Below are 13,552 nucleotides of genomic sequence, written 5' to 3' on the forward strand. Positions count from 1 at the left end.
GTGTGTGTGTGTGTATATGAATGTATGTATGTATGTGTGTGTATGTGTGTATCTATATATGTATGTATGTATATGTGTGTGTGTGTATGTATGTATGTATGTATGTATGTATGCCGATCACATGTAGGACAAGCATACCAGATCATGCAAACCTCATGAAGTGTGAAACACAACCAGAGTGCATCCTCAGCTAGCATAGACAGTGGAACACATTCTTATAGAGTGCATTGACTTCCACCATGTCAGACAGAAGTCCTTTTTTTATGAACTAATTTAAGGAACTTTGATAATGTACCACCAGAAAAGTCTTGGACTTTTATAGAGAACATTGTTTACCAAAAAAATTGGACCATTTGAAGGATTTTATATCTTTTACCTTTATCTTTTATTTTTTGTACATTTTGCAGAATTTTTATCTTTTAGTACTTCTTGTTTACATTTATTTGTGAGGTTTTAACTTCTGAAAGAGTTTGCAGTACTTTATGTTCACACTTTTAGAACTTTACTTTTAATGAACACCATACAGCCAGTATTTTGCTAACTGATAAAATATTATTTAGTCGGATGTACAAATAACAAATTCACTTTTTGTAGACCTTCTGGTCATGGAGCAGAAGAGTGTTGTGATGGCCAGACATGAATTTTCTTAGTTTTAAAGCGGAATTCTGCTTTTCTCCTGACCTGAATCCGAGTTTTCTTGATATAGTCCATTTTTTTATCATCTCCGATTGGGTTTTAAAAAAATGGTCTGTTCGGTCCCATTCCACAACGACCCTTGTAACATAATCGTTCCACATATTAGTTAGCCCATGACTCTCGTAAAGAGTACTCTAATTGGTCAAAAGCTTAAATTCGTCCAATGAATCTTTGTGTAATGGAAACTGATGGAAATGAAAAGAAAAAGTGTGTATGCAAAAATGGCACCTCAAGTTTGAGAGAGACCATGACATAAGAAGTTTAGATAAAAGTTTTAAAAACATATGGAAATGGGAATGGCTGGAGCGAAAAGTCAACAGAAATTTTGTTGGTCAGTTTATAAGTAAACTGGACCTCTGCACTATGGTAATCTTGGAACCACACCTACAAAAGAAGCTATATATGGAAAAATTGAAACTCAGAAGGCATCTGGAAAGGTGCACTATAAGAATAAGAAGAAAGATCTCTTGCATGAGAGAACAGACGTAGCTCTCTGTCAGAATGTGTGCACTGCATGTTGCCAATACAAACACCAGCTTGAAAGGAAAAAGGCTTTCATTGAGAAGGAAAAGAAACGATTGCACATTGAGCCCAAAAAGTCAGTGGTGACAAAAAAGAAAGCTAAAGAAATCTTTGCTAAAGCCGCAAAAAGAACTAGACTGGGCATATCAACAGGTTGTGTCCTTTGGAGAAAAAGACAAGTGAATGTATGGGATTGTTTGTACATAGTTGATTTACTTGGGTGTTTATTTTACAGATTTGTTATGAAAAGAGAGAAGCATAATATATTTGCTCCAAAAATTGAGAAATTATTGTGAGTTAATTAGGATTTCAACGCTGACATGCACATGAAATAACTTCAGCACCAATAGTATTGGAGAACAAATTCATGTGACAGTACATATTGTGAAATTATTCAAGTCAATTGAAAAATCGTGGTAAGCTTGTTAGTTTATCAAATGGTTATTTTGTTATATATAATGATCTTAAGTTGCACCAGGAGCAGTTTTTTATGATTGTAAAATGCATTTTTGGCAGGGGACCTTTGGCACCCCCCCCAGATCCAAGGATTGGGGACACTGTCCCTTGAGACCCTGTTAAGGGAGGACCCCCGCACCCCTTTTAAAATTTGCAGCTTTCTTTGTGCAGTACCAAAATCATGTCTGTGATGGCCTTGTTTATGGTCTGTTTTTGTGTCCATTATCAGCACTTCTTCTGTTCCTCCATTAGAACAAACTTGTTATCAATTCTTGGCCAAAACTACTTGGAGGATAGCCATGAAACTGAGATGCACATTCCTCCTAAAGTCTGGTTGGTCCTAAATAAATATTTTACCACATGAACATATGATATTGCCACAAGGATGAACTTAAAAATCTTGTTCTCACTACCCCTCGTCAAATCATTTGAGGGGCTTTTATTCAGATCATAAGAAAATAATGTTTTGGATCAGATTCTATGCTAAATATATACTGATATAAAATGTTGACAAAACAGAAAATATGATTAATGACAGTACAGTCCTAAAACTAAAAGAACATGGAGTATAAAACTACAGTTTTATGATACATCATTTCATGAACTATATTTGTGTTTCTTGTTTGTTTAAGATCACTAACATTTTTTATTCTTTTTATAATACATTTTGTTAATATATAGCAGAGTACTTGGAGAAAATGGGACCTTCTCATCTGAAACCTCATCACGAGATACATCCCAGGGAATTTATAGCAGGATGAAATTTTATGCAGTAAACTCTAGATAAAATGAAATGCAAGGGATAGAAGTAAAATCATTATGTTATATATTAATGTTATTATAACCAGTTGAAATAATTTATATAAAACATCAGAAGGGACTTTGCTATGTGCTTTGTAATTTCTGCATTAATTACATTACATGTCACACTTAACATTAGGAAATTACTCTTATGTTACCTCCAAATCCAGCCCAACCTAAAAGATGAAGCAGAGTATTTCTATTTATCATTGTGTGTGGATTAACTTCCCTTGTTCTGGCTAGTTGGATATTGATGCAGAGTATGTTTCCAACTGCAATTGTGAATAGTGCCTCAGAAGGATCCATTCCAATTTATAATTGGTTGCAATCATCAAACTAATTTTCAGTGGTATAGTAAGTGAGATACCTGGTCTATAAAACATTTGCTCATTTGAAGTTTGAATTAAGCTGATGATAATAGGAGAAGACCCTGAATGAAGCTTCAGCTTCTTCCAGTGCACTATCTCACTAACTTAATCCTCCTATTGACATGAATCTACAAGTTAGGTGGGGGCCCCGAATGGCTGAGTGGTGTAAAGCACTCTCCGTTATGGATCACTGCCATCTCACCTCTGTCTGCGTGGGATCGAGTCATGGATTCAGCCAATGTGGGTATGTGAGAAAGCTTGCCAGTAGCTTCTCGTGGAGGGTGGTTCTTTCCAGGGGGTTTCCTGGAATCTTCCTCCACCATTAATACTGGCCGCCATGTATAGCCTATCGTGTGCTGAAAAATGGCGTTAAACCCTACAACAACAACAACAACAACAAGTTAGGTGTTTAATATGACACTTGAGATTTATAGTATGATAGATGAGATCCATAGGAATACAGATGAGGTCCATAATAGATGAGGTCCATAGTATGACAGATGAGGTTCATTGCCTGATAGATGAGATATATATTAAAACATATGAGGTCCGAAATGATCAAAAATGACTGTAGTATGAGACTGACACTGTATTGCATAATGTAATATTGCCTTTACACTAAATAAGATACTTGTGTTGTGTTATTTGTAGTTGAGCATGGGTTATTTAGATAACTCTTTACTGTGGTGGGAACTTTTTTTGATCTTGTGGTGAGATGTATAGCATCTATAATCAGCAAAAAAATAAAGTTCAATAAACCAGTTAAAATAAAAAATGGAATTGAAAGAGTTGTCACAGTCACAGTAGTAATAATAAAATAGAACTAGTAATAGATAGTTGTGGTACTGTTCATGTTTATTATTATTATTATTACAGAATGATAAAGATGTTGACTTCACAGTAAATTGTTCTGGGCAGGCCCTTCTTAATATATCATATAGATCAAGTAAGTAATTTTTTTTCATTTGTAAAATAATACAAGGAAATATACATATTATTTTATCTCATCACATTATCTCAGATCATTTTCAGGTGGTCAGGAGATTCTAAATTTAGCTTTTAATTCTAAACTTTAATGATTATTTTACAGTACTTTCTAACAAACCTTTCTTTCAATTCACTAAGGTGCAGGTATAAAGAGTACAGTTGTTACAGACTTTTTTTTTGTTCAAAGAAAACTACAGTAACTGCTGATTTTTCAAACCATTGATGGGTGGCAAAGGACCTTTGTGCAAGTCAACAAGGTCCTTCTCAGATGTGAGGCAGTAGCAACCCTAGATGTGTTGGCTCTTGTTAGGGAACAAAATGCCTTTTTAAACTCTTTTCATTTGTTTTAATCACTTTAAATATGTAATCAGATGAATTGTTAATTTAAATTTCACGTTGATCTCTACTTTCTTTGTCAAAAATAAACAGTATTGTAAATTATAACATCTTATGCCTGTTTCAGTTTTTAAATCACTTTTTAAATTGCCTTCTACTTTTTATTTTCAGAATCACAAGATGAAACATTCAAAGTAAAATCCCACTATTGTAATTATTTCCGTACCAAGTTTGAGCACAAAGATTTCAACTTTGGTCCTGAGGACAACTTAACCTTCTTTGTTTATGTTTATAATTTCACCACACCATTTTGGCTTCAGGTAAATGAGAATCTGTCTTATCAATATACTTTTATCATTTATTATTCTGTATGCCATTTTACAGAATTTTAACATCTTTACATTTTAAATCTTATTGTTAAGAACATTATCTTTTTGCGCTTTTCTGTAAGGATTTATCTTTTTTGAGTTTTTTTCAAAATTTGTTACAATTCTGTATATTTTAGGACTTTCTCTTTTATCTACTCTGCATGGCCAGTATTGTGTAGGAGTGATGTTCAACCCTACTACTACTACTACTACTACCACTACTACTTTCCTCTGCATGCGTTCAAGTATCTTTTTAAACAGTTCAGTGTTAAAGCATATCTCTGTATACACATACACACACACACACACACATATATATATATATATCTGCATCAGATTTGGACACAAATAGTTTGGTTTTTTATCTAGAAGGCTGCCTTCATTTTAGCTCTACTTGTCATAGACCAGAAGAGTTCATGAGATAGTCTTTCATCTTTCATCGGGCCATCTGTTAGCAAAGGTTTATTATTTATTATTGCAACACCTCTAAACTACTTGGAGGACTGCCATGAAGTTTTACACATACATTCGTCCCATGTTCTAGTTGGTCCTAAATGAAAATGGTACTGCTCTGGCATAAAATATGGTCACAACAGTGGTCATTTTGAAATCTTGCTATTACACTACTGCCAGTTTATCTCAACATCCTCGGGCCCAAGGAAATGCTGTTGACATAAGCGACTGTCGAGAAGAGGGGTGGCTGAAAAATCAAAATTTAGCAGACAAGTGTAATGGGTAACTTCATGTCCTCAGTGCTTAGAATTTACACTTTGAGAAAATAATGAAAATTGTTATTAAATGAAGACAAAAGACAAAATCTGTTTGAAATAGACTTGTATACTGATAACTTACATTGATGTTATACAATTCATAAAGTGTGAAGTACAGTACATGTATATGTACATGAAAAATCCACAGGTATGTAGTATATAGGTCATGTGTTAGAAAATTCCTATATCTGTCACATCCTGTTAGAAAATATATACAGTGTACAAACATGTATATAAAAAATGGTTATCTTGTTTTATTTACTGTATATTCCATTGTCAAACCCACACGTATCACTAAACAATTAACGATGATATATGCATTGTTGCCAGCAAAATGTGGCTGTTCAGTTGTTACAGTATGCCACCATTGGTAGCCTTTGTAAGCATAAACAAAGTTACTATTTTCCTGCAGAAAATGAAACTTGCATGACACAAATTTTTCTCTCTTCAATAACCGATAAGTTTGGAAAAGGCAAACATCCATCAAATTTCATTGCTTTTATGCAAGTTTGATGACAACCTTTGATGAGGGGGGCATTGTTTTAATAAAATAGTAGCTTTCTTGCTTTGAAGAATGTTGCACATGCTATTGAAGTCACTGCTAAAATCAACTTCCAAGGACCAAATGTGTGCCCATTTGTTAATGTGACGACAGCATTAAAACCTGGCGGCAACATCAAATAATTGTAGGGCAAATGCGGGTTGGAACTTGTAGCTTGTCAACATAAATGACAAGAAAACGAAGAATTTTTTAAAGTTGATACTGAGGGCTTTTGTCGATATTTACAATTTTTGAAATCTTGATGTTGACATAAGCATGACAAATTTGGTAGTAAAATAGACCACATGACCAGAACTTTGTATTTTCCTTGACATAGGTTGCTTGTTAACATAAGTGATGTTGACGTAAACATGACAAATTTGGTAGTAAAATAGACCACATGACCAGAACTTTGTATTTTCCTTGACATAGGTGGCTTGTCTATAAATTTAGAAAAAGAATTTTGAAAATGATTGTCCATATCTCTGCAGTATTGGGAAATTATCCAGACATCAACAGTATTTGGAGGTTAACTTTTAAATCTTGACCCTATTAAAGCCATTATTATCATTAAACTTACTTATAAGTTGAGACCAACTTCAAGTAACTTATACCCTGATCTGCCATCACATAATGTTTTTTTCTTCTGGTTACTCCTGACAAGCTGCATAGATCCAGATCTGCTGGCACAGTATGCAACTGCAGATCTCGGTCTGTGCAGTTTATAGTTTGACTCGACTTTTAAGTGTATATTTGCTACATCTGTAGTTGTACAGGACGTGAATATAAAAATCCATTTGATTATTATAGAATCTATTATTATGTCATAATTCACTATATGCAGCTAGTAATAAATCTCATATTTATGTTTCAGATTTCCTTCTCCCAGTTCCCAAAAATAGACCTTGTCCATTTCTTTGTAACATTCTTCAGGTATGTACTCAACTATATTTGTATAAAAGCAGGCCTTATCTCTCTCACTCTTACTCTCTCTCTTTCTCTCCATTTCTCTCTCTCTCTCTCTCTCACATGTATATACTGTCTAGCTAAGTAAGTAGATAGATTAAAATATACATGGCCAAGATCTTTGGTACCCTCTTTACTCTAGGGCTTTAAACACAAACTTTTGTATCCTAAATTATTTTGTATGTACCCTATGATTTCAGACAGTCTTGATCAGAAATTCATGACTTTTATTTTCATATGCAGTATATGACACCAGTTATAGTTTACAATATTAAAAAAGGAGTAACTTGAATACAGTATTTGACAAACAAATATCACAATGGTGTCCACTGCATAAAATAGACTGTAAAGAATTGAAATTTTATGTTGTTGTTGTTGTTGTTGTTGTAGGGTTTAATGCCATTTTTGAGCACACAGCTATACATGGCAGCCAGTATTAATGGTGGAAAACCCCGGAAAGAACCACCGACCCATGAGAAGCTACTGGCAAGCTTTCTCGCATACCCACATTGGCCGAATCCAAGACTCGAACCCACACAGACAGAGGTGAGATGGCAGTGATCCTTAACGGAGAGTGCTTTAGACCACTCGGGGCCCTGACATTTTATGATTGTCAGCCATAGGTTTACATGACTGTCTGGTATAAACATGCATGATAATTATGATTTTGTAAATTTATTTCAAACAGTTATTATTTTCAAGTGAACATCAGTGAATATGATAAATGAGAAATTTTTATCATTTGTAGTAGTAAGTTAAATTTTGAAATTAATCATTTCCTTTGGATAAAACACAGCATTTGCTAAAAGAAAGGGACAATTTATAAAACTGGTATGCATGAACTTCTGTTCCAAATGTCATTTGGTTAAATATGGAACATCATTTTGATCCGTATTGTTTAAGCCAAGTCGTAACTCTTCCATTTCATTTGGTCACTCTTGTAATTTGCAGTCTTGATGCCCTGTCTTAATCATAAAATACCTTATAAAAAGTATACATTGAATGCTTTGGTCTGTTATCATATCTTTCATGGCAAATGTCTTGGTTTATTAATAAATTTATACATTGACCTTTACAACTGACAAACTGCTGTTTCAATGTACTTTTTCTCATTTAAAAATAACATTTAGACTTCATAGATTTTATTGTGTCTACATTGCCATTACAGTCATTAATTAGCTAACTCTAGCAACAAAAATTTGGCCGATCTTGGCCCACCCAGTACAAAGTTCGCTGATAGTTTTGTTGGGAATGATTTTTTTTTTAATACAGTTTTTGAGACATTAAAAAAGATCTCTGCTGTCCAAAAATGAGTTAAAAATTATATGTACATTGTTGGGAAATTTACATAGTGCAAGATGCACCAGCAGAAAATTGATTGAGGTTTAAAACACATTGTTTCTTTGGGAACTAACAGCTAGTCTTTTCTGAGGTATTTAGAAAATGTTTTGGCAGTCCTGCTAGAAGTAACATATCCTTGATGTCATGATGTTGCCTTCAATTTTTAAAAAAACTAATATTGGTCTACAAAGGGAAGCAGTTTGTATATTTTTTTCTGCTCATCTGAAAGAACTTCTTATGGCTTTTTCAGTGAAAGAAAATGAATTTGAATTTTTTTTTAAATTCAGGGCATATTTTGGTCCAAAACATTCAGTTTAAACTAACTGTTTGTTGCCACTCAGACATGACATATGTGAATTTATTTCCAAAAGCAGAAATTTGCCATTGTTATTATTTTTATTGCTAGTAACAGTAAAGTCTGTTTAATTACCATTATTCTTTACCAAATTAGTTATAGAAATATCTAATTGTAGAAGACTATTTGATGAATGTTTTGTTATAGATGACCACTGAAACTAAACATGATCAGGCAGTTTGTTCAAATGATTCCTATGTAATTTCTCAATTCATGACAAACTTACAGTTTGTAGCATTGAATAGATTGATCTACTATGTACTATGCTATCCTTAAATTCAGTGAAAAGAGATTGAATTCTGCTATTCCATGTTTTAAACTTTTGTCATCAGAAACTCAATATAACCTTAGTTAAAAATTTGAAGAAAAACTGAGATAAAAATATACACCAAACTTTAATGTTAGAAATCCAGAAAGTATTGGGACTTGTGAAGTAACAATCAGAATATGTTTTATGTCTTACATCCTAGTTTCTGTGAATAAGATTTTAATTGTTTGCTTTATTTTGGGGTTATATATTCACAGAGGAATTTTTTTATGATTTAATCATTCTGAAGCAGTGCCTTGTCCAAGGACACACTGATTTGGAGTGGCCATTAGTTGCAAAACACCATAACAACAGAACCATCACAGCTTCCTAGAGATCACTGTAAATAAACTAATATTCAAGTAAATTTCTATGGTGCAAAGTTCCTCATTTGTAACTTTGTAGATTGAGGAAGTAAAGATAAATTGCCACCCCCAAATATAAGTTTTTTTCCAAAATGTAACCTCTTTTTTATGACAAGGCAAACAAACCCACCAGGAATGAATTTGTACTAAGAACATTCATGAAGTACCTTGTCTTATGATTAGCATAAAACTATCATCACTGAAAAGCAGGGGTAGCTGGTTAGGGCTGTTTCGTTTAAACATACATGGTACCTAGGGAAGGCAGTTTTTTGAAAATATATGCCAGGGTACCTTAATTTCATGAAGTTCATATTAATTTGATAAGAAAATTCTAAATTGCATCTATGGGTGAATATCCCAAATTAAAAACACCTTCCCTAGGTTCCAGGTATGTTTAACTGGAACAGCCCTTATCTGATATGGGGTAAAAACAACACAAAAAGCAGCATGGATTGGATTTATTAAAATTTTAAAAAATTCCTTACTACATAATATCAAGAAAAGGTTGTTGTTGTAGGGTTTAATGCCATTTTGCAGCACAAGATAGGCTATACATGGCAGCCAGTATAAATGGTGCAGGAAGAACCTGGGAAAACCCCGGAAAAAACCACCAGCCCACGAGAAGCTACTGGTAAGCTTTCTCACATACCCACAATAGCCAAACCCGAGACTCAAACTCATGCAGAGGTGAGATGGCAGTGATCTGTAATGGTGAGCACTTGAGACCACTTAGTCACTTGGGGCCCCCCTCAAGAGAAGATAAGAAGGTGGTTTCTGTTTGATATAATCTACATTACCTTTACAGCATGGATGTAGTTTTGCTGTCAGATAGGAGTGGGTAGTAGAGGGCTCTGTACTATGATTGTAGACCTGTGATAGCATTCAAGGATAACATTTGATAATTCTACAATATTATTACAAATTTTAGACAAAAGAATAGAAATAGATATGAAGTGAATTGACCAAAGAGAAAACTTTTTTTTCCCCCCAGGTAATTCTTGATGATGATTTTAATCAATTATTACCATAATATATCTGTAGTCAACATTTGTACTTAATCGGCAAAACAGGCATGTTGTGCTGTCATCCTGATATGGCATCCAATGTTCAAAGGTACCTCTACTTATCATGTCTGATATTTTACAAATGTAAATGGTTTTACTCCTAAAAACATTGCTTTTAGCCCCATAACTCTCTATTTCAGTTGCTTCCTGTCTCTGCTGATCATAGCAGCGGTGCTGTACAAAATCAAACATAAATATGACAGCTATAGAAGGAGGCAGGTTAGTACTTGCAAACTTAAAATATGGCAATAAGATGGGGTGAAATGATACACCTGTCTGCATATTGATGTGATTCACTGTACAGATATTCATTTGATGCACCATTCAGATATTCATTTGATTCGCCATTCAGATATTCATTTGATTCACCATTCAGATATTCATTTGATTCACTATACAGATATTCATTTGATCCACCATACAGATATTCATTTGATTAAATATACAGATTTTCATTTGATTCACTATACAGATATTAATTTGAGTCACCATACAGATATTCATTTGATTCACCATACAGATGTTTGATTCACTATACAGATATTCATTTGATTCACCATACAGATATTCATTTGATTCACTATACAGATATTCATTTGATTCACCATACAGATATTTGATTCACTATACAGATATTCATTTGATTCATTATACAGATATTCATTTGATTCACCTTACAGATATTCGATTCACTTTACAGATATTCATTTGATTCACCATACAGATATTTGATTCACTATACAGATATTCATTTGATTCATTATACAGATATTCATTTGATTCATTATACAGATATTCATTTGATTCACTATACAGATATTCATTTGATTCACTATAGAGATATTCATTTGATTTACCGTACGATATTCATTTGATTCACCATACCGATATCCGATTCACTATACAGATATTCATTTGATTCACTATACAGATTTTCATTTTATTAACTATACAGATATTCATTTGATTAATTATACAGATATTCATTTGATTCACTATACAGAGTCCACAATACATTATCAATACACATATCAACTTGATGCTGTTTTCATTTTTGAGTTGTGTAGATGGTAGGGTGATGCCATTTTATATGTGTGTTGACATCTTAATTGTGTTTCCAGCATGCAAATTAGTCAGACATCGACTTATCATCTTTTCATATGCCATTCTCATCCCTGACAAGATTTTACAAAATATACTTCCAAACAGATCACCAGTTAGTTGTTAGTGGTTTTTGTTCAACAGTTTAAGCCTTCTCAACCTACACCATTTGATCAGATGCTGGACTCATGTTGTCCCCATGTCCTTTGTTTTTCACTGCATGAATGCTTTCAAAACATCTTATTTCATTTCTTCACTTAAATTTAGAAGGCATTATGATCTTAGCTTTAAAAATAATAGTGCAGTTAACTCTTGCAAGGAAAATCTAATCTTGAACAAATCCAAGTTGTGTGAACAGAGATGACTAACAACCAAATCCAGCATATTGTACTTAACTGCAAGACAACTGCCACAGCATCGTGCACTCATTTCTATCTGTGATAAAGGAAATTTTTACAAAACCAACTTGCATTCTAGAAATTACAAAGGTGACTACTACTTGTGGATTTTGGAATCCTTTGCTAATTTACTGCTACCTTTTTTAAAATCCTTTTGGCATGGTCATTTGTTGATTACACATGTCAATGTAAAAGGTGACATTCCAGACTTGTTCCCCATGCATGACTCAAGTTCTTTACTGAGGGCTGTTCCAGTAAAACATATATCACCCCCGGGGATGGCACTTCAAAAAAACTTCTGTAGGAGGTTGTGTTTCAAACTACACCGCTCCCTTGATAACTTGGCCCTGATAACTCACGAACCCGCTTATAACGCGGTGTCCGGCGTGGATCCCATTTTTTTTTAAAGAAAATATTTTTAAAAAATGAAGAAAATCATGATCAGAACTGGTGAATGAAACCTTGATATATCGCCCGTTTTATCGTCGAAAATGGCGGTTAACGCCCGAAAAGTTAGAATCAACATCGTGAAATTTTCAGGTTTTAATAAGGAATCACATATCTTGTTAGATTTTATCGGAAAAAATATTTTCTCAGTTCACTGTAAATAATAATACTGTATATGTATACGGCGAAACAGCAATCAATGAATTATAGTAAATGCTAACAGGTGGCAACACTGAATGAAATGAACACTAATTAAATATGTCTTGTCAGGGGAAATTAGTGTTTTAATCTTTTCATTGTGTTGCAGTGTAAGCAGTATAATCGTTGCATGTTCTCTTCTATTCAAACATGAAAAGAGTCAATTGACCGTCACATCGATGCCCGCGAGCACATCTGTGAGAACCTAATTAAGTGCCGGCTGCGTTTTGATGGACAACTTGGGGAAGTGTTTGTTGCATTGTAAAAATCAATTAAAATAGACCTGCTTTGTTTTATCATGTTAAGTCGGTCTTTTGTATCAAATCAGGTAAAAGACGTACAAAATACAAAAGTTCAAAGGAATGCAAATCCTACATGCATAAACTCTTGTGGTCAATATCGTGTCTCAACATCAATCAATTTAATTGGACCAATCGAACATGGTTTCAAATAGTATGTACTTATTGTCATTAAAGTATATATTAATCAGTAATTTATCCTAATCATTTGTAAATGTGATCATGGAGAGCAAGGGAATCAAGCGAAAGACGTACTCGGTGAATGAAAAGCTTACTGTCATAGAGAGGGTTCATAATGGTGAATCAAGATCAAAAGTTTGTAGTGAACTTAAACTTGCCGAGTCGACACTCAGAGGTTGGCTCAAGGATGAGCAGAAATTTCGGGATTATTTGCATGAAGTTGATTCTGATGATGGATTTAAACGGAAACGGGCATGCACTGCAAACGACACAGAATTAGATGATGCTGTGTACACCTGGTTCACACAGCAACGTGAACAAGGTGTTCCGATTTTGGGAACAATTCTCAAGGCCCAGGCAGAGAAAATGGCCAAAACTATGGATACTGATTCAGATTTCATGGCAAGCCATGGATGGCTTTGGAGATTCCAGCGCCGACATGGAATAAAACAAAATTCGTTGTCGGGAGAGATACGCTCAGCAAATCAGGCGGCCGCATCTAGTTATCCCAACCAACTCCGAGAGATACTGACCCGTGATGGATATACAGACGAACAAGTTTATAATTGTGATGAGGCTGATCTATGCTATTGGATGATGCCAGACAAAACTCTAGCTACCAGAGATGATACACACAAAAAGGAGGGTTTCAAGCTGAACAAAGAGAGATTAACACTTTTGTTTTG

At 34.1% G+C, this 13,552-nt stretch overlaps 1 protein-coding gene across 3 annotated transcripts in view; it reads left to right on the forward strand.

Moving 5' to 3' along the window:
• LOC149795175 (attractin-like protein 1) overlaps positions 1–13,552 on the forward strand; it is a 167,556-nt gene that overhangs the window by 130,272 nt on the left and 23,732 nt on the right. For all 3 annotated transcript variants that reach the window (XM_089964893.1, XM_089964895.1, XM_089964894.1), the window contains 4 exons: positions 3,720–3,789; positions 4,338–4,486; positions 6,720–6,778; positions 10,384–10,462. In XM_089964893.1, the coding sequence (XP_089821019.1) occupies positions 3,720–3,789; positions 4,338–4,486; positions 6,720–6,778; positions 10,384–10,462 (357 nt within the window). The remainder of the gene's footprint in view (positions 1–3,719; positions 3,790–4,337; positions 4,487–6,719; positions 6,779–10,383; positions 10,463–13,552) is intronic.

This window comes from Sinohyriopsis cumingii, chromosome 7 (assembly GCF_028554795.1).
Source record: "Sinohyriopsis cumingii isolate HCF-2022 chromosome 7, ASM2855479v2, whole genome shotgun sequence".
NCBI classification, from domain to species: domain Eukaryota; kingdom Metazoa; phylum Mollusca; class Bivalvia; order Unionida; family Unionidae; genus Sinohyriopsis; species Sinohyriopsis cumingii.